Source organism: Hemitrygon akajei, chromosome 12, assembly GCF_048418815.1.
Source record: "Hemitrygon akajei chromosome 12, sHemAka1.3, whole genome shotgun sequence".
NCBI classification, from domain to species: Eukaryota; Metazoa; Chordata; class Chondrichthyes; order Myliobatiformes; family Dasyatidae; genus Hemitrygon; species Hemitrygon akajei.
In genome coordinates this window covers 1333081-1356185 of record NC_133135.1, presented here as the reverse complement: position 1 = coordinate 1356185, position 23105 = coordinate 1333081, and the positions used below count along the sequence as shown (strand labels likewise).

General features: G+C 43.6%; 1 protein-coding gene across 2 annotated transcripts in view; it reads right to left on the bottom strand.

The window, feature by feature from the left end:
- Positions 1-12339: 12339 nt before the first annotated feature.
- Positions 12340-23105, bottom strand: part of col11a1a (collagen, type XI, alpha 1a) — a 386832-nt gene continuing 376066 nt past the window's right edge. For both annotated transcript variants that reach the window (XM_073062463.1, XM_073062464.1), the window contains one exon: positions 12340-12918. In XM_073062463.1, coding sequence (XP_072918564.1) covers positions 12772-12918 — 147 coding nt within the window. In that variant the 3' untranslated portion in view covers positions 12340-12771. The remainder of the gene's footprint in view (positions 12919-23105) is intronic.

Here is a 23105-nt window from a genome sequence, read left to right as displayed (position 1 = left end):
TCCAGTTCCCTAACGTGGTTTGTTAGGAGCTGCAGCTGGATGCATTCCTTGCAGGTGTCGTTGTCAGGGACACCTCCGGTCTCCCTGACTTCCCACATCCTGCAAGAGGAGCATTCCAACATCCTACCTGGCATTCTCTCTACTCTAAACAAACATAACAAAACTTACTGACACCTACCCTGACCTCTGCCTGTTGAGCCAAAGCCATCCCACTCTGCTGCCTTTCACTCAGCTGCTGGCTGTATATGGTGGTCTTTTTTTTAACATTTGGCGCTCTATGTAAGCGCCTGCACAGTCTAGCCTCTTTTCTCTGAGCAATGTAAAAAAAAATGACTTCTCTCCAAGATTCCTTTACTCCTTCACTCTCAGCCTCTTGCTTTGACTAGAGCTTGTTTAGTTCCACGTTGAGGTTAAAAAGGTTTAGAATTCTGAGAGTTAGTAAGAACCTAAGTGGAGGGAGATAGATAAAGCAATTTAATCCATTGAATAAAATTGGGCCCAAAGTAAAATTTTTCTAAAGTCTTAAATAAATAATTCCATTCAACCCAATCAAAGGCTTTCTCAGCATCTAAGGATATCACACATTCCGATAACTCTATAGAAGGAGAATAAATAACATTCAATAAACGATGAATCTTAAAGTGGGAGTATTGATTTTTGATAAATCCAGTCTGGTCATCAGAAATAATAGATAGCAACATATTTTCAATCCTCTGAGCCAAAAGTTTAGATAAAATTTTAGTATCAACATTAAGTAAGGAAATTGGTCTATAAGAAGAACATTCAGTTGGATCCTTATTCTTTTCAAGAATAATTGAAATGGAGGCTTCATGAAAAGATTGTGACAGCCTACCTAATTTAAAAGGGTCCGAAAGGACTGAATATAAGTGAGGTATAAGCAAAGAGGAAAAAGCCTTATAAAACTCTCCAGAAAATCCATCAGGACCCGGGGCCTTCCCTAAGTGCAAAGAGTGAACAACCTTGGCAATTTCCTCTTAAGAAATGGGTTGATCCTGCAATTTTCGATTATCACGATAAAGTGTAAGAATGTTTAATTGATCTAAGAAATTATTCATTACAGTATTATCTTTAGGAGGATCATAACTATAAAGTTTAGAATAGAATTCTCTAAAAGTATCATTTATTTCTAAATGATCAGATGTTTTATCACCATTAGCTTTACAAATTTCTTTAATTTGGCATTTAACTATAAAGGTCTTTAACTGGTTAGCCAATAGTTTACCCATTTTACCTCCATGAACATAAAACTGACTTTTATCTTTTAAAAGTTGAGTTTCAGTCGAATAAGTTAAAAGCTAAATCTGGAAGTTAAAGATCCTATTTAGTTTTAATTTCAACGTGTCTTTTATATAAAACAGGATCTGGAACCAAAGCATATTTTTTCTTAACACTTGCGGTAAAATAAATAATTTGTCCTCTAATATAAGCCTTTAAAACATCTCATAAAATAAGACTAGAAGTCTCTTCTAGCGTATTCTCTTCAAAAAAAGAGTAATTTGTCTCTCCAAAAATTTTTTAAAAATCTTTATCAAATAACAGGATTGGATTAAAACACCAAAATCTGTTTATTTTGTAGACACCCATTAGATTTAAAGATAAAAACACAGGGACATGATCTGAAATAGCAATTTCTTTATATTCACAGGATTGAACCAATGGAATCAATTCACTATCAACAAAAAAAAAATCAATCCTGGAATATGTATGATGAACATGAGAAAAAATGAGTACTCTTTATCTGTTGGATGAAAAAGCATCAAATATCAACCAATATTGCATTTCACTAGAAAAGATTGGATAAAGGAGACAGATATTACTAAAAGTCAATCATTTAAAAGACGAGTGATCTAAACAACAGTTGAAGTCTCCTAAAACCATATAATACAGACTTAAATCTGGTAAAAGCAAAAAAAAGCATTCAAAAAACCTGAATCATCTATATTCAGGGCATACAAATTAGCAAAGACCATTCATTTATTATCTAATTTCCCTGAGACTATAACAAAACGTCCATTGGTGTCAGACAATATATTATGTTCAACGAAAGAAACTGAGTTGTCTATAAGAATCGAAACTCCTCTGGCCTTAGCCCGAAAGGAGGAATGAAAAGATAAGCCCTTCCATCAGCTGAAAAGACATAAATTATCACATTTATGAACATGAGTTTCTTGTAAAAAAAAGTAATTGAGACATTCAATTTCTTAATATAATAAAATATCTTATTAGATTTCACAGGTTCGTTTAATTTTTTCACATTAAAACTAAATAAATTAATAGCGTGATCCATTTAAAATATTACATAAAAGGGAGGTTAGAATAAAAACCACAGGAATATATATATTTTAAGTCCAAACAATGATCTTTAAGATAAAGTAACCAAGCAACAAATGAAGCTAAGAGAACCAAACAGCTGATAGAAAAGAAGAAATCCACCCCCACCCCCACCCAAAGAGGGAAAGTCGACAGCTAAATCTGCCCACATTACATTCCCAAAACAATCTACTGGCTGAACTCAAAAATTTTTTAAAGCTGACTACATTCCAACAAGACACAACAAAAAAACAGAGCAGAATTAAACTTATTAACAAAAACCTCATGAAAAAATATAGTATAAAATATTAAAAAGAACTAAGAAAATTCAGAACATATTAACTTGGAATGTATTACTCAATGAAAACTTACTAATGTTAAATCCTTAATTTTCTAAGCAAAGAAATAAAGTACAAAAAAATTAGATACGGAGGTATACCAAAAGTGAAAAAAAAACAATTATTCATAAAAGAAAGTAATGAACGGTTAGACTGCTGATTCTAAAAGAAGAATCCATCAGGCAGATGCAACATAGATTCATATAGGGAATTTTTGAACAGTTAAACTTCTTATACTGTTTCAGAAATTAAAAAACCTGCACCTCTTGAGTCAAACGGAATGGTTTCTGAGAGCCATTTTTCAAAATGATTCTAAGACGAGCGGAGTAACGAAGAGAAGGTTTAACACCATTATTATACAATTCGGACATAACCTTTTTAAACTTAAAGCATTCATTTAACACCTCGGGTGAAAAATCCTCCACAATTCTGATCTTCTGCCTTAATAATCAATCATACGTTTCCAACAAGATTCACGTATTAAAAGTTCCTTTGTTTGAAAGTCGAGAAGACAGATTATCACAGAAGGGGTTGTTATTCTGGAGAAGGACTCGGTCCTGGCGATATATGAGCTCGGTCTATTTTAGGTGGAGATTTTAAAATATTCGGAAATAAGTTAGCAAAAAGGTTTGCAAACAATTCTGAAGGCTGAATGCTTTCCATTAACTTTTTAAAACCCAGAATTCATTTGAGAGCTGTGATCCTGAACTGAACACAGTTCCCCAGGTGTGATCCTGAATGAAACACAGTTCCCCAGGTGTGGTCACAGAACTGAACACAGTTCCCCAGGTGTGACCCTGAACTGAACACAGTTCCCCAGGTATGATCCTGAATGGAACACAGTTCCCCAGGTGTGATCCTGAATGAAACACAGTTCCCCAGGTGTGATCCTGAACAGAACATTGTTCCGCTGGTGAGATCTGAATTGAACACTATTCCCCAGGTGTGATACTGAACTGAACACGGTTCCCCAGGTATGCTGAACTGAATGCAGTTCTCCAGGTGTGGTTGCAAAACTGAACACAGTTCTCCAGGTTTGATTCCGAGCTTAACACCATTCCTAGGTGTGATCCTGAATTGAACTCAGTTCTCCTCTTGTGATCCTGAACTGAATGCAGTTCTCCAGGTTTGATTCCGAACTTAACACCATTCCCAGGTGTGATCCTGAATTGAACTCAGTTCTCCTCTTGTGATCCTGAACTGAATGCAGTTCTCCAGGTGTGATCCTGAAGTGAACATCGTTCTCCAGGTTTTGTTACATTCCTGATCACAGTTCGCCAGGTGGTATCCTGAACAGAGCACAGTTCCCCAGGTGTGATAACAGAACTAAACACAGTTTTTCAGGTGTGATTCTGAACTGAGTGCAGTTCCCCAAGTGTAATGCTTAACTGAACACAGTTCAACCTGTTTGTTCACAGAACTGAACACAGTCCTTCAGGTGTGATCCTGAACAGAACACAGTTCTCCAGGTTTGATCCTGAACTGAACACAGTTTCTCTGGCAACACGAGTGAATCTGCAGATGCTGGAGATAAATAAAAACACAAAATGCTGGCAGAACTCAGCAGGCCAGACAGCATCTATGGGAGGAGGTAGTGACGATGTTTCGGGCTGAAACCCTTCATCAGGAGTCAGGAGTCAACATACAGTTTCTCTGGTGTGATTATGGAACTGATCACAAGTGCACCAGTGTGATCCTGAACAGAACTCAGTTCTCCAGGTTTGGTCACATCCTGATCACAGTTCTCTCGGTGTGATCCTGACTGAACGCATTTCTCCAGGTGTGATCACAGAACAAAACACAGTTCTCCAGATGTCATCCTGAACTGAAAACAGTTCTCCAGCTGTGATCCTCAAACTGAACACAGTTCCCCAGCTGTGAATTTAAACTGAACACGGTTCCCCAGGTGTGGTCACAGAACTGAGCACAGTTCTCCAGCTGTGATCCCGAACTTAACACCATTCCCAGGTGTGATGCTGAACTGAACGAAGTTCCCCAGGTGTGATCGTGAAGTCAAGTAAAGTCGCTTTTATTGTCATTTCAACCATAACTGCTGGTACAGTACACAGTAAAAACAAAACAATGTTGCTCCAGGACCATGGTGCTACATGAAACAACACAAAACTACACTAGACTGCATGAAACAACACAAAACTACACTAGACTTCAGACCTACGCAGGACTACATAAAGTGCACAAAACATTCTCAGACAGTACAATAATTAATAATGTAAATGAAACCGAACCCTGTTCCCCAGGTGTGGTCACAGAACTGATCACAGCTCTTCGGTTGTGATCCTGATCTGAACACATTTCTCCAGGTGTGATCACAGAACTAAACTCAGTTCCCCAGGAGTGATCCTGAACTGAACACTGTTCTCCAGCAGTGGACTGCGTGCTCAGTCCACTGCTGTTCACTCTGCTGACCCATGACTCTGCTGCAACACACAGCTCGAACCACATCATCAAGTTCGCCGATGACACGACCGTGGTGGGTCTCATCAGCAAGAATGACGAGTCAGCTTACAGAAAGGAGGTGCAGCGGCTAATGGACTGATGCAGAGCCAACAACCTGTCTCTGAATGTGAACAAAAGAAAGGAGATGGTTGTTGACTTCAGGAGGGCACGGAGCGAGCACTCTCCGCTGAACATTGACGGCTCCTCGGTAGAGGTCGTTATGAGCACCAAATTCCTTAGTGTTCACCTGGTGGAGAATCTCACCTGGTCCATCCTCATCACATTCTACAGAGGTTGTATTGAGAGCATCCAGAGCAGCTGCATCACTGCCTGGTTCAGAAATTGCACCACCTCGGATCGCAAGACCCTGCAGCGGATAGTGAGATCAACTGAGAAGATCATCGGGGTCTCTCTTCCCGCCATTACAGACATTTACACTACATGCTGCATCCGCAAAGCAAACAGCATTATGAAGGACCCCATGCACCCCTCATACAAACTCTTCTCCCTCCTGCCATCTGGGAAAAGGCACCAAAGCATTCGGGCTCTCACCACCAGACTATTTAATAGTTTCTTCCCCCAAGCCATCAGACTCCTGGACAGAGCCTGGACTGACACCAGCTTACCGTCTTCTATTGTGCCTGTTGTCTTGTTTATTATTTACTGTAATGCCTGCACTGTTTTGTGCTCATTATGCAGTCCCGAGTAGGTCTGTAGTCTAGTGTAGTTTTTTTTTTGTGTTGTTTTTACATAGTTTCAGTCTAGTTTTTGTACTGTTTCATGTAGCACCATGGTCCTGAAAAATGTTGTCTCATTTTTCCTGTGTACTGTACCAGCAGTTATGGTTGAAATGACAATAAAAAGTGACTTGACTTGACTTGACTTGATCCTGAACTGAACCCAGTTATCCACATGTGATCCAGAACTGAACACATTTCTCCAGGTGTGATCCGGAACTGAAGACAGTTCCCCAGCTGTGATCCTAAAATGAACACGGTTCCCCAGGTGTGGTCTTTATAAATCAGAGCATTGAGTATAGGAGTTGGGATGTAATGTTAAAATTGTACAAGACATTGATGAAGCCAAATTTGGAGTATTGTGTACAGTTCCTGTCACCAAATTATAGGAAAGATGTCAACAAAATAGAGAGAGTACAGAGAAGATTTACTAGAATGTTACCTGGGTTTCAGCACCTAAGTTACAGAGAAAAGTTGAACAAATTAGGTCTTTATTCTTTGGAGCATAGAAATTTGAGGGGGGACTTGATAGAGGTATTTAAAATTATGAGGGGGATAGATAGAGTTGACATGAATAGGCTTTTTCCATTGAGAGTAGGGGAGATTCAAACAAGAGGACATGATTTGAGAGTTAGGGGGCAAAAGTTTAGGGGTAACATGAGGGGGAATTTCTTTACTCAGAGAGTGGTAGCTGTGTGGAACGAGCTTCCAGTAGAAGTGGTAGAGGCAGGTTCGATATTGTTATTTAAAGTAAAATTGGATAGGTATATGGACAGGAAAGGAATGGAGGGTTATGGGCTGAGTGTAGGTCGGTGGGACTAGGTGAGAGTAAGCGTTCGGCATGGACTAGAAGGGCAGAGGCGACCTGTTTCCATGCTGTAATTGTTATATGGTTATATGGCCAGATGTGGTCCAGAGCTGAACACAATACTCCAGGTGTGGTCCTGAATTGAATGCAGTTCTCCAAGAATGGTCCGGGTCTGAATGCTGTTCTCCAAGTGTGATCTCAGATGTGAACGCAATATTTCAGGTGTGATCCCAAACCTGAACGCAGTAATCCAGGCTCAGTACACTCAAAACCTTCTATAGTTGTACCGTCAAGAGCATTCAGACAAGCTGTCTGGTATGGAGGGGCTACTGCACTGAACTAAAAGAAGCTGCAGAAGGTTGTAAATCTCGTCAGCTCCATCTTGGGCACTAGCCCACAAAGTACCCAGGACATCTTTAGGGAGCGGTGTCTCAGAAAGGCAACATCCATTATTAAGGACCTCCAGCACCCAGGGCATTCCCTTTTCTCACTGTTACCATCTGATAGGAGGTATAAAAGCCTGAAGGCACACACTCAGCGATTCAGGAACAGCTTCTTCCGCTCTGTCATCCAGTTCCTAAATGGACATTGAAGCTTTGGACATTACCTCACTTTTATTAATATACAGTATTTCTGTTTTCTCGCGCATTAAAAAAAATCTATTCAATATATGTAATTCATTTGCTTGTTTATTTATTATTATATTTTATTTTATTTATTATTTTCTTTCTCTCTCTCTCTCTCTGCTAGATTATGTATTGCATTGAAAAGCTGATGCTAAGTTAACAAATTTCACGTCAGATGCCGGTGATAATAAACCTGATTCTGATTCTGATCCCGAATCTGAACACAGTAATCCAGGTGGCCCTGAACGGAATGCAGTACTGGGGGTGTGGTCCTGAATTGAATGCAGTACTCCAGGTGTGGTCCAGAATTGAATACAGTACTCCAGTTTTGATCCCAGAACTGAATACAGTATCCAGGTGTGATCCCAGAACTGAACAGGTAACTGCAGATGTAATCACAGAACTGAATAGATTACTCCAGGTGTGATTGCAGAAACGAATACAGTACTCGAGGTGTGATCGCAGAACTGAAAACAGTACTCCACGTGTGGTCCAGAACTGAATACAGTACCCTAGGTTTGATCACAGAACTGAATACAGTACTCCAGGTGTGAAACATAGAAAACCTACAGCACAATACGGGCCAAACATGTCCTTACCTTAGAAATTACTAGACTTACCCATAGCCCTCTATTTTTCTAAGCTCCATGTACCTATTCAAAAGTCTCTTAAAAGACCCTATTGTATGCGCAGGTGTGGTCCAGAACTGAATACAGTACACCAGGTGTGGTCTGATCAATGTCTTATAAGCTGTTTCGTATTAAATCTCCCTGTTCACTGGCCAGACAACACTCTTCAGGGCACAGCCGTTCACTGTGTAACATCTGCTCTGCTTTAACTTTCCAAAGCTAATCAAAGTTGACTCTTTAACTCATTACATTATTAACCCTTCTCTGAATTAAAATCTACCTGCCCATTTTATGAGTTGATTGAGGTTCTGCTTTAACCGTGGACAATATTCTTAACTGTCCACTGCACCCCCAGTTTTAGAACATAGACTAGTACAGGCTCTTTGGCCTACAACATTGTGCCTGCCTATTAACCTATTCTAATGTCAATTTAATCTTTGATTCCCTATTGTTCTCTGTTTCTCTGTCATCTATATGCCTATCTATGGATCTTTTAAATGGCCCTAATGTATCTGCCTCTACCACCACCCCTAGCAGGGTGTTCCATGTACCCACCACTCTCTGTAAAAAAAAACTTACCTCTGACACCCCGCCCATACTTTCCTCCAATCACTTCCATCCACATCGTTAGTATAAATGATAGACAGGGGAGGAACCCTGTCCACATTTAGTAAGCTGGTCATTCCACAGATATACAGAGACAGATGGGTAATTATCAGGAACGTCTGGCAGGTAATGCAGTGGGCATTCCCCTCACTAGCACATGTACCCTGTTGGAAAGAATGGTCTCCTGCAGAGAAATGAGGCTGTAGGGTAGACAGTTGGTACTACTGTATGGGGGGGGGGGGGGGGGGGAGGGAAATGGACTACGAGAGTGACAGTGGGAGAGGTTCAGGCATTTTTATGGCCACAGCAAGATTCCAGGATGATGTGATACCTCCATGGTAAGTGTGATTGCAGGAGATTCCATGAAGGGACAGGGACAGCAAGAGGCTGTGATCAGTAGGAGGTTGTGTTATCCATAGGGGAAGTGAAGATAACCTGCAACACGAGATGAGGGAGCTGGATGACGAACAGAACCTGTAGATTTGCAGACTCAGCCAGCTCCACCATGAGCATAACCCTCTTGATGATCAAGATCATCTTCAACAGCTGGTGTTCAGGAAGGTAAAATCCATCACCATTTGGGACATACCCTCTTCTCATTACTCCCACTGGGCAGGACATACAGCTTCTTCCCCTCTGTGTCTGAATTGTCCAGGAACACTCCCTCATTATTACTCTTTCACACTATTTATTTAGTTTTGTGACTTTTGGTAATTTTTAGACTTAATCTGTTTGTGAAGCTCTGGATTGTTGCTGGTGCCACATGTTCATGAGAACAGGAATAGAAGGATAGGTGAATTTAAGTACAGTTGATGGGCTGAAGGGTCTCATTCTGTATGAATAGAATATGGAAAAGGGTGGAATGCTGGGATCTAACACAAAATATAACATACTGCCTGGGCTGCTTCAGTGAGGTGGGTGTGAGGTATCCTGCTTCACTCGGAGCCTCCTGTTGTCTCCTTGCCACATCCCTCAGCACAAATCAGCAAGAAACAAACCAGCGAAAGAGACAAGGCCTTTAATATTCAAATACTGGCTCCTCAACGGCTTCACGTCAACAGGTGTTGCTTTGGGAGCGGAAAGACCAGGAATTTCGGCATTGCTGAGTTCTCATTCGGGACGTCCCAACTCTAACGCATCAGACAATATGACTCACAAGTCAGGAACAGAGGGAATTGCAACTTTGACAAATAGGAAATGAAGTTCCATAATAATAATAACACATGACCTAGACACATTATGGGCTGCATGCCGTCTTTGGTCGGCTGTGGGATAACACAGAGATTGAAAGCAGAGCCAAGTTTCAACACAAGGTATCCGAGTAACTGAAGGACTTTGAATATGTTGACATGAGATGACAGGACTGGATAATGGGCAAGGAGATCGTGGGCTTTCTGGGCTTGCACTGAGCTCTGGGTAACAGCAGGAGACTACATACTGCTCTGGGTCTACTCACCCCCATGCGCCGGAACCCCAACTCTCTCACAATGCCCCTTTCGCCTGAAACACAGTTCTCAACAGTGCAGAAGAAACAGCTCACTCACAAGACACCAACCCCCATGCGCCTGAACCCCAGCTCTCAACGGTGGATGCCACCTCCCTGTGTACTGGAACTTCAGCTCTCAAGAGTGCAAAAGTAACAGGTCACTCACAAGACTGCACACCTTGTGCGCCGGAACCCCAGTTCTTGCTAGTTCAAAAGAAACAACCCACTGTAAAAGCACTACCCTGCCATGCGCCGGAACCCACAAGTGCAAAACAAACTGTTCACAGAAGACGCAACAACCCGCATGCCTGCCCCCCAGCTCTCAACAGTGCCAAATAAGGAGCTCACTTCAAACACAACCCCCCCAGCCCCGCATGTGTCTGAACACCAGCTGTACATAGTGGGGAAGATACAGCTCACTCACAAGACACCACACACTGTGCACCTGAACCCCAGCTCTTCACAGATGTGACTCACCATACACCTGAATCCCAGCTGTCAACAGTGACGAGAAACAGCTCACTCAGAAGACGCTACTCCAGTGTGCCAAGAGCCCAGCTCCTAACAGTTTAAAAGAAACAGCTCACTCACAAGATGCTACCCCTCATGCACCTGGACCACAGATCTCCATAATGAAAAGAAACAGCTCACTACCCTGTGTGCTTGAACCCCAGCTCTCTGCAGCGCAAAAGAAACAGCTCACTTGGAAAACGTTCACCCCTCAAAGGTCTTCTGATGGATAAGTAACCTGGGCCAGATGGACTACATCCCAGAGTTCTGAGAGAGGTTGCTGAAGAGATAATGGCTGCATTGGTCATGATCTTTCAAGAATCACTTGATTGTTCATGATCCTGGAGGACTGGAAGAGTGCAAATGTCACTCCACTCTTTAAGAAGTAAGGAAGGCAAAAGAAAAATTATAGGCCAGTAAGCCTAAACTCAGTCATTGGGAAAGTGAGTCTATTATTAAGGATGAGTTTTTGGGTTCTTGGGGACTAATGATAAAATAAATTAAGGTCAGTATGGTTTCTGTAAAGGGAAAATCTTCACAGAATCTGTTAGTTCTTTGAGCTAGTAACAAGCAGGGTGGCCGAAAGAGAGGGAGTGGATGTCATTTGCTTGGGTTTTCTGAAGGCATTTGATAATATGCCACTCATGAGGCTGTTTAACAAGATAAAATCCTGTGAAGTTACAGGAAAGATTCTGACATGGCATGGATAGCAGAATGGCTGATAGGCAGGAGGCAGTGAGTGGGAATAAAAGGGGCCTTTTCTGATTGGCTGCCGGTGACTAGTGGTGTTCCTCAGGGGTCAGTATTGGGACCGTTACTTTTCACATTGTTTGTCAATGATTTGGATAATGCAATTGATGGCTTTGTGGCAAAGTTTGCAGACAATACAAAGATAAGTGGTGAGTTAGTGCTGAGGAAACAATGCGATTGTGCAGGACTGAGACAAATTGGAAGAATGGGCAAAAAAGTGTCAGATGGAATAGTGTTGGAAAATGAATGAAAATGCATTTTGGTAGAAGGAACAATAGTGTGGATTATTATCTAAATGGGGAGAATTTTCAAACATCAGAGGTGCGGAGGGACTACGTGTAAGACTCCCAGAAGGTCAACTTACAGGTTGAGTCTGTGGTAAAGAAGGCAAATGCAATGTTGGCATTTATTTCAAGGGGACTAGAATATAAAAGCAAGGAGATAATGCTGAGGCTTTATAAGACACTAGTCAGGCCACACTTGGAGTATTGTCAACAGTTTTGAGTTCCATATCTCAGAACGGATGTGCTGTCTTTGGAGAGAGCCCAAAGGAGGTTCATGAGGATAATTCTGGGAATGAAGGGGTTAACATATAAGGAGTGTTTGGCAGCTTTGGGCTTGTACGCACTGGAATTTAAAAGGATGTGGGGGATCTCATTGAAACCTACCCCAAAGCTGAAAGGGCTATAGGGTGGATGTGGAGAGGATGTTTCCTCGGGTGGGGGTATCCAGAACTAGAGGGCACAGCCTCAAAATTGTGGGGTGACCTTTTGGAACAGAAGGAAGGAGGATTTTTTTTAGCCAGAAGGTACTGATTCTGTAGAATGCTCTGCCACAGACTGCGATAGAGGCTGAGTCCATGGGTATATTTAAGACGGAAATTGATTATTTCCTGATTGGTCAGGGCATCGAAGGATATGGTGAGTGGGCAGGTGAATGGGGGTGAGTGGGATCTGAGATCAGCCATGATGGAATGGTGGAGCTGACTTGATGGGCTAATTCTGCTCCTATGTCTTATAGGCTAATCCCCAGCTTTCAACAGTGCAAAAGAAGCAGCTCACTCACAAGACGCTAACACTTTATTTTCAATTTTTTTGTTTACACCATATATTTTTAATTAATTTTACAAAAAGTTATTGTAAAACGGGAAGCCAAAGAGAGAGAGACACTTGCAAGTTCTGAAAGATGAGAGATAATTTACAAAAAGAATAATTACAGTTCAATAAAATACATCTTCTCAGCATCTCAGCTGTGAGATTACACAAGACTCCTCTGAAGCAATGACTCCACTGAGGTAATGGCACGGCACGGGGTCACTCCACGCGTGTCTCCCATAGGTTTATGTCATGTGATTGGGGCCCCACGAGGGCATTCAGTAATCTCTCGGTAATAGTGTGCACACAGAGTGAAGGAATTTCCATCCAGCTGCTGAACTTGCAGGTGCCTTGAGAAAGTTGGATGTTCAATTGCTCTACACGGTCTGGTCTCCATCATTAACCCAGGAAGCAGACGGGACCGACTTCAAACCCAAACTTCTGGTTCGGATTCCCAAAGTCACTCACCAAAAAGTCTATGAGGGGTACTTGTTGCACTTTGGGAGTGTTGATCTCAAGTACGGTCTTGCCCAAACCTTTTCTCAACTGAGAAATCAAAAAGAGAGGAATTAAATGTATCACTGCAGACTACCACCCTCATATACAATGCATTCATCAACTGGAACTGTCCATGATGCTCCTGGAGTGGGTCTGACCCAGGGGGGAATGGAGATGGGAATCGGACATGGTTCTCCTGGTGTGGGTCTGACCCAGGGGGGAATGGAGATGGGAATCGGACATGGTTCCCCTGGAGTGGGTCTGACCCAGGGGGGAATGGAGATGGGAATCGGACATGGTTCCCCTGGAGTGGGTCTGACCCAGTGGGGAATGGAGATGGGAATCGGACATGGTTCCCCTGGAGTGGGTCTGACCCAGTGGGGAATGGAGATGGGAATCGGACATGGTTCCCCTGGAGTGGGTCTGACCCAGTGGGGAATGGAGATGGGAATCGGACATGGTTCCCCTGGAGTGGGTCTGACCCAGGGGGGAATGGAGATGGGAATCGGACATGGTTCCCCTGGAGTGGGTCTGACCCAGGGGGGAATGGAGATGGGAATCGGACATGGTTCCCCTGGAGTGGGTCTGACCCAGGGGGGAATGGAGATGGGAATCGGACATGGTTCCCCTGGAGTGGGTCTGACCCAGGGGGGTATGGAGATGGGAATCGGACATGGTTCCCCTGGAGTGGGTCTGACCCAGGGGGGTATGGAGATGGGAATCGGACATGGTTCCCCTGGAGTGGGTCTGACCCAGGGGGGAATGGAGATGGGAATCGGACATGGCTCCCCTGGAGTGGGTCTGACCCAGGGGGGAATGGAGATGGGAATCGGACATGGTTCCCCTGGAGTGGGTCTGACCCGGGGGGAATGGAGATGGGCATCGGACATGGTTCCGCTGGGACATGGTTCCGCTGGTGTGGGTCTGACCCGGGGGGAGCAGTGATGGGAATTGGACATGATTCCCCTGGTGTGGGTCTGACCCAGGTGAGCGGACGGAGATAGTACCATGCATGGTTCTGCCGGAGTGGGTCTGAACAAGGGTTATGGAGACGGAAACCGTGCAGGGGGTATGGAGATGGGAAATGAGCATGGTGCTACCACTGTGGGTCTGAACCAGCAGAGGTGCTGAGACAGGAAACATGCGCAGTTCTTCTGGTCTCGGCTGACCCAAGGGGATACCGAGATGGGAACTGTGCACGGTGCTACCAGTGTGGCGCAGACCTAGAGAGATACAGAGTTGGGACTTACCGGTATATATAGTGCTTCCAGTATAGAGCTGATCCGGGGGTGGGGGTGCATAGAAACAGGAACTGTGCATGGGACTCCTGGTGTGTGGGGCTGACCCAGAAGGAAACAGGGACAGGAACTTAGCATGGTGGTCTTGGTTGGGGTCTGACCCAGCAGGAGTTTAGAGACTGGAAACATGTGCACTGTGCTGGTGTGGGGCAGACCCGGGGAATATGAGTGTGGGGACAGTACACAGTGCCCCGGTGTGGGGCAGACCCGGGGAATATGAGTGTGGGGACAGTACACAGTGCCTCGGTGTGGGACTGACCCAAGGGGATGGGAATTGTGCATGTATAAATAAATACACACACACACGTGATTCTTATACCACAACCAGCTCAAACACACAGTGAAACGTACCCTACAGCTATTACACACACAGTGATTCTTACACTATAGCTATCTCACACACAGACGTACACTGCTGCTATCTCACACACATAGTGAGACATACACTACAGCTAACACACACACACACACACACACACACACACACACACACACACACACACACACACACACACACACACACACACACACACACACACACACACACACACACACACACACAATGAGAACATAAGAAATAGGAGCAGGAGTAGGCCATCCGGCCCATTGAGCCTGCCCCGCCATTCAATAAGATCATGTCTGACCTGTCCGTAAACTCAGCTCCATCTACCTGCCTTTTTCCCATAACCCTGAATTCCCTTACGATGTAAAAACCTATCTAACTGTTTCTTAATTATATTTAGTGAGGAAGCCTCAACTTCTTCCCTGGGCAGAGAATTCCACAGATTCACCACTCTCTGGAAAAAACAGTTCCTCCTCAACTTCATCCTAAATCTTCTTCCATGAATCTTGAGGCAATGTCCCCTAGTTCTAGTCTCACCTACCAATGGGAACAACTTTCCTACTTCTATCTCATCTATCCCACTTTTTAAAAAAGGAGGGAGAGAGAAACCAGGGAATTATAGACCGGTTAGTCTGACATCGGTGGTGGGGAAAATGCTAGAGTCGGTTATCAAAGATGTGATAACAGCACATTTGGAAAGAGGTGAAATCATCGGACAAAGTCAGCATGGATTTGTGAAAGGAAAATCATGTCTGACGAACCTTATAGAATTTTTTGAAGATGTAACCAGTAGAGTGGATAGGGGAGAACCAGTGGATGTGGTATATTTAGATTTTCAAAAGGCTTTTGACAAGGTCCCACACAGGAGATTCGTGTGCAAACTTAAAGCACACGGTATTGGGGGTATGGTATTGATGTGGATAGAGAATTGGTTGGCAGACAGGAAGCAAAGAGTGGGAGTAAACGGGACCTTTTCAGAATGGCAGGCAATGACTAATGGGGTACCGCAAGGCTCAGTGCTGGGACCCCAGTTGTTTACAATAGATATTAATGATTTGGACAAGGGAATTAAATGCAGCATCTCCAAGTTTGCGGATGACACGAAACTGGGCGGCGGTGTTAGCTGTGAGGAGGATGCTAAGAGGATGCAGGGTGACTTGGATAGGTTAGGTGAGTGGGCAAATTCATGGCAGATGCAATTTAATTGTGGATAAATGTGAGGTTATCCACTTTGGTTGCAAGAACAGGAAAACAGATTATTATCTGAACGGTGACCAATTAGGAAAAGGGGAGATGCAACGAGACCTGGGTGTCATTGTACACCAGTCATTGAAGGTGGGCATGCAGGTACAGCAGGCGGTGAAAAAGGCAAATAGTATGTTGGCATTCATAGCAAAAGGATTTGAGTACAGGAGCAGGGAGGTTCTACTGCAGTTGTACAAGGCCTTGGTGAGACCACACCTAGAGTATTGTGTGCAGTTTTGGTCCCCTAATCTGAAGATTCTTGCCATAGAGGGAGTACAGAGAAGGTTCACCAAATTGATTCCTGGGATGGCAAGACTTTCATATGAAGAAAGACTGGATCGACTAGGCTTATACTCACTGGAATTTAGAAGATTGAGGGGGGATCTTATTGAAACGTATAAAATTCTAAAGGGATTGGACAGGCTAGATGCAGGAAGATTGTTTCCGATGTTGGGGAAGTCCAGAACGAGGGGTCACAGTTTAAGGATAAAGGGGAAGCCTTTTAGGACCGAGATGAAGAAAAACTTCTTCACACAGAGAGTGGTGAATCTGTGGAATTCTCTGCTACAGGAAACAGTTGAGGCTGGTTCATTGGCTATATTTAAGAGGAAGTTAGATATGGCCCTTGTGGCTAAAGGGATCAGGGGGTATGGAGAGAAAGCAGGTACAGGGTTCTGAGTTGGATGATCAGCCAGGATCATACTGAGTGGCGGTGCAGGCTCGAAGGGCCGAATGGCCTACTCCTGCACCTATTTTCTATGTTTCTATGTTTCAAAGCTTCGTATTTTTCTATAAGATCCCCCTTCATTCTTCTGAACTCCAGAGAGTATAGTCCCAGGCGATTCAATCTCTTCTCATAGGTTAACCTCTTCATCTCTGGAATCAACCTGGTGAACCTCCTCTGCACTGCCTCCAAAGCCAGTATATCCTTCCTTAAGTAAGGAGACCAGAACTGCACACAGTACTCCAGGTGCAGCCTCACCAGTACCCTGTATAGTTACAGCATGGCCTCCCTGCTCTTGAACTCAATCCTTCTAGCAATGAAGGCCAACATTCCATTTGCCTTCTTAATAACTTGTTGTACCTGCAAGTGAACTTTATGTGATTCATGAACAAGCACTCCCAAGTCCCTCTGCACAATAGCATGCTGCAATCTTTCACTATTTAAATAATAATCTGCTCTTCTATTATTCATTCCAAAGTGGATGATCTCGCATTTACCAACATTGTATTTCATCTGCCAGACCTTGGCCCCTCACTTAACCTATCTATATCCCTCTGCAGACTCTCCACATCCTCTGTACAATTTGCTTTTCCACTCAGTTTAGTGTCATCAGCAAATTTTGCTACACTACACTCAGTCCCCTCTTCCAAATCATCAATATAGATGGCAAACAGTTGCAGGCCTAGCATTGACCCCTGCGGCACCCCACTCACCACTGACTGCCAACTGAAGAAACACCCATTTATACCGACTCTCTGCCTTCTATTGGTTAACCAATCCACTATCCATGCCAATACAGTTCCTCTGACTCCATGCATCCTAATCTTGTTTATAGGTCTCTTGTGTGGCACCTTATTGAATGCCTTCTGGAAATCCAAGTGTACGACATCCACCTGTTCCCCTCTATTCACTGCACTTATTATGTCCTCAAAGAACTCCAGTAAGTTTGTCAAACAGGACCTGCCCTTTCTGAATCCATGCTGTGTCTGTCTAATGGAACCACTCCTTTCTAAATGTTTCACTATTTCTTCCTTAATGACAGCTTCAAGCATTTTCCTGACAACAGATGTTAAGCTAACTGGCCTACAGTTGCCTGTCTTTTGCCTACATCCTTTTTTAAAAAGTGGCGTGTCATTTGCTGTCTTCCAGTCCACTGGGACCTGCTCAGAGTCTAGAGTTTTGATAAATGATTACCAGTGCATCTACTATAACCTCCACCAATTCCTTCAGCACCCTGGGATGCATCCCATCAGGACCAGGGGCTTATCTACTTTCAGGCCCTCCCGTTTGTTCATCAGTATCTCTTCAGTGACAGTGATTTTATCGAGATCCTCACCTCATATTTTGTCCATAACATCCTTCTTTGGCATATTAGACGTGTTCTCCACCGTGAAGGCCGACACAACATAGTCGTTCAATGTCTCAGCCATTTCCTTATCACCCAATATCAATTTCCCCTTCTCGTCTTTCAAGGGACCTACATTGACTTTAGCCAACACACACAAAATGCTGGTGGAACACAGCAGGCCAGGCAGCATCTATAAGGAGAAGCACTGTCGAAGGGTCTCGTCCGGAAACGTCGACAGTGCTTCTCCTTATAGATGCTGCCTGGCCTGCTGTGTTCCACCAGCATTTTGTGTGTGTTGTTTGAATTTCCAGCATCTGCAGTTTTCCTCGTGTTTGTTCTTTAAATTGACTTTAGCCACCCTCTTTCGCTTTATATATTTATAAAAACTTTTGCTATATGTTTTTATATTTTGTGCTAATTTACTTCCATACTCTATCTTCCCTTTCCTTATTTCTTGTTTAGTTGTTCTCTGTTGCTTTTTAAAGTTTTCCCAGTCCTCCAGTCTCCCACTACTCTTTGCGACTTTGTACACATGAGCTTTTAATTTGATGCTATCTTTTATTTCCTTAGTTATCCAAGGCTGGCTCTCCCCACACTTACTGTCCTTACTTTCGACTGGAATATACTTTTGTCGAGCACTTTGGAAAAACCTCTGAAAGTATTCCACTGTTCCTCAACTGTCCTACCAAATAGCCTGTGCTCCCAATCCACATTAGCCAACTCCTCCCTCATCCCGTTGTAGTCTCCCTTGTTCAAGCATAATACACTAGTTTTAGATCTGACTATTTCATCCTCCATCTGAATTTGAAATTCATTTATACTTTGATCACTCTTTCCAAAAGGATCCCTGACTACAAGATCATTAATCTTACCTGTCTCATTGCACAGAACTAGATCTAAGATAGTATTTTCCCTTGTAGATTCACTAATATGCTGCTCAAGAAAGCCATCACAGATACATTCTATGAAGTCCTCCTCAAGACTTCCTTGACCAACCTGATTCACCCAATCTATGTGGAAGTTAAAATCCCCCATAACAACTGCCCTTCCATTCTTACAAGCCTCAGTTATTTCATGGTTAATCGCCTCTGCCACTGCAATAATTTTAATAGGTGGCCTATAGACAACACCCACCAGTGATATTTTCCCTCTACTATTCTTAATCTCTACCCAGGTGGACTCAGCATTCTGCTCTGTAGATCTTATATTGTCTCTCACAATCGCCCTGATCTCATCCCTAATCAAGAGCACCACCCCACCTCCTCTGCCTTCCTGACTATCTTTCCATATTACCTGATACCCTTGGTTATTTAATTCCCAGTCATTTCCACCTTGCAACCAGGTTTCTGTAATGGCCACGAAATCATATGCCTTGGAACTGATCTGTGCCACAGTTCATTAACCTTGTTTCGAATAAAGTGCCCTTATACTCATGAATCTAGTGACCTTTGCGATTTTTGCTTTTTACTTTTATGCACTCTACTCTAACTTTTTTCTTCACTAACTGTAGCTTTGGTCTCTGCATCACTTCCCTCTTCTTTTCTGTGTGGGTTCCACACTGTGAGACATACACTATGAATATCTCACACACAGTGAGACGTACGCTACAGCTATCTCACACATACAGTGAGACATATATTTAAAAAAAAATTGGATTGGTATATGGACAGGAAAGGAATGGAGGGTTGTGGACTGAGTACAGGTAGGTGAGGCTAGGTGAAAGTAAGCATTCGACACGGACTAGAAGGGCCGAGATGGCCTGTTTCCATGCTGTAATTGTTATATGGTATACTACAGCAGTCTCACACACACAGCGATCTGAATTCTGAGAAAGGTAGCTGTGAGTGAACTGCTGATTTTTCAGAGCAAAGGGAGTTTTTTTTTACTACTCGGGTTAAAGAGAGCTGATGGGCAGCGTCAGAGTGGACAGAGGAGTGAGAGGCAGCAGAGTGGTAGGGCTTTGACTCAATGGGCTCAGGTGGTAACAGGACGAGGCAAGGTAGGAAGTATGTGTGTGAGGCCAGTTTTCTGTACTCATTGTCAGATGTGGGGGATCCTGGAATCACCCAGCCTCCTGGACAGCAATACCTATACCAGGTGTGTCGAACTGCAGCTCCTGAGGGACCGAGTTAGGGAACTGGATAGGCAGGTGGTCACACTGGGGCCACGGGAGACAAACAAGTGGGTCACAGTCAGGAGGGGGAAGGGGAAGAGTCAGGTGTTAGAGAGTACCCCTGTGGCTATAACCCTTGAAAAAAAGTACTCCTGTTTGAGTACTGTTGGTTGGGGGACAGCCTACCTGGGGGAAGCGGCAGTGGCCGTGCCTCTGGCACAGAGTCTGGCCCTGTGGCTCAGAAGGATAGGGAAGGGAAGAGGAAGGCAGTAGTAATAGGGGACTCTATAGTTAGGGGTTCAGACAGGCAATTCTGTGGATGCAGGAAAGAAACTCGGATGGTAGTTTGCCTCCTGGGTGCCAGGGTCCAGGATGCTTCAGATCGCGTCCAAGATATCCTGCAGTGGGAGCTAGAGCTTGTAGTACATATTGGTACGAATGACGTAGGTAGGAAAAGGGAAGAGGTCCTGAAAAAAGGACCTGAACACTGAACACAGACTGTCAGCATTCACTTTAAGTTAGGTAGGAAGTTGAGAAACAGGACCGCAAAGGTAGTAAAATCGGGATTACTGCCTGTGCCACGCAACAGTGAGAATAGGAATAGGATGAGGTGGAAGATAAATGCATGGCTGAAGGATTGGAGCAGGGGGCAGGGATTCAGATTTCTGGATCATTGGGATCTCTTTTGGGGCAGGTGTGACCTGTACAAAAAGGACGGGTTGCACTTGAATCCCAAGGGGACCAATATCCTGGCGGGAAGGTTTGCTAAGGCTACTGTAGAATGGTTGGGGGTGGGAACCGAACTAAAGAGACTGGGGAAAAGGAGGTTAGCTCACAAATAGAGAAAGCTTGTAGAGAGTGCAAGCGGGACGATAGGCAGGTGATAGAGAACAGACTTGTTCAGACCGAAGGCTTGAGATGTGTCTATTTTAATGCAAGGAGTGTTGTGAACAAAGCGGATGAGCTTAGAGCGTGGATCAGTACTGGGAGATATGATGTGGTGGCCATTACAGAGACTTGGATGGCTGAGGGACAGGGTTGATTACTTCAAGTGCCAGGTTTTAGATGTTTCAGAAAGGACAGGGAGGGAGGCAAAAGATGTGGGGTGTGGCACTGTTGATCAAAGATAGTGTCACGGCTGCAGAAAAGTGGACGCCATGGAGGGATTGTCTACGGAGACTCTGTGGGTAGAGGTTCCTAACAGGAACAGGAACTTTACTGGGTGTTTTTTATAGGCCACCTAATAGTAACAGCGATATCGAGGAGCAGATAGGGAAATAGATCCTGGAAAGGTGTAATAATAACAGGGTTGTCATGATGGGAGATTTTAATTTCCCAAATATCGATTGGCATCTCCCTAGAGTGAGGGGTTTAGATGGGGTGGAGTTTGCTAGGTGTGTTCAGGAAGGTTTCTTGACAAGTATGTAGATAAGCCTACAAGAGGAGAGGCTGTACTTGATTTAGTATTGGGAAATGAACCTGGTCAGGTGTCAGATCTCGCAGTGGGAGAGCATTTTGGAGATAGTGATCATAATTCTGTCTCCTTTACAATAGCATTGGAGAGAGATAGGAACAGACAAGTTAGAAAAGCGTTTAATTGGAGTAAGGGGAATTATGAGGCTATCAGGCAGGAAATTGGAGGCTTAAATTGGAAACAGATGTTTTCAGGGAAAAGTACAGAAGAAATGTGGCATGTATTCGGGGGATATTTGTGTAGAGCTCTGTATAGGTACGTTCCAATGAGACAGGGAAGTTATAGTAGGGTACAGGAACTGTGGTGTACGAAGGCTGTAATAAATCTAGTCAAGAAGAAAAGAGAAGCTCCTTACAAAAGATTCAGAGAACTAGGTAAAAGCTTCAGGTGTGATAGAATCGGAGGGACAAGAGGGGGAGGTGTTGCGTTACTTGTCAGAGAAAATATTACAGCGGTGCTCTGGCAGGATAGATTAGCGAGCTCATCTAGGGAGACTATTTGGGTGGAATTGAGGAATCGGAAAAGTGTAGTAATGCTTATAGGGGTGTATTATAGACTACCTAATGCGGAGCGAGAATTGGAGGGGCAAATTTGCAAGGAGATAGCAGATATTTGTAGTAAGCACAGGGTTGTGATTGTGGGAGATTTTAATTTTCCAGACATAGACTGGGAATCCCATACTGTAAAAGGGATGGATGGTTTGGAGTTTGTAAAATGTGTGCAGGATAGTTTTTTGCAGCAATACACAGAGGAACCAACTAGAGAAGGGGCAGTGTTGGATCTTCTGTTAGGGAATGAAATAGGTCAGGTGACGGAGGTATGTGTTGGGGAGCACTTTGGGTCCAGTGATCACAATACCATTAGTTTCAATATAATTATGGAGAAGGATAGGACTGGACCCAGGGCTGAGATTTTTGATTGGAGAAAGGCTAACTTTGAGGAGATGCGAAAGGATTTAGAAGGAGTGGATTGGGAGAATTTGTTTTATGGGAAGGATGTAACAAAGAAATGAGGTCATTTAAAGGTGAAATTTTGAGGGTACAGAATCTTTATGTTCCTGTTAGGTTGAAAGGAAAGGTTAAAAGTTTGAGAGAGCCATGGTTTTCAAGGGATATTGGAAACTTGGTTAGGAAAAAGAGAGATATCTACAATAAATATAGGCAGCATGGAGTAAATGAGGTGCTTGAGGAATATAAAGAATGTAAGAAGAATCTTAAGAAAGAAATTAGAAAAGCTAAAAGAAGATACGAGGTTGCTTTGGCAAGTAAGGTGAAAATAAATCCGAAGGGTTTCTACAGTTATACTAATAGCAAAAGGATAGTGAGGGATAAAATTGGTCCCTTAGAGAATCAGAGTGGACAGCTATGTGTGGAGCCAAAAGAGATGGGGCAGATTTTGAACAATTTCTTTTCTTCGGTATTCTCTAAAGAGAAGGATATTGAATTGTGTAAGGTAAGGGAAACAAGTAGGGAAGTTATGGAAACTATGACGATTAACAAGGAGGAAGTACTGGCGCTTTTAAGGAATATAAAAGTGGATAAATCTCTGGGTCCTGACAGGATATTCCCTAGGACCTTGAGAGAAGTTGGTGTAGAAATAGCAGGGGCTCTGACAGAAATATTTCAAATGTCATTAGAAACGGGGATGGTGCTGGAGGATTGGCGTATTGCTCATGTGGTTCCATTGTTTA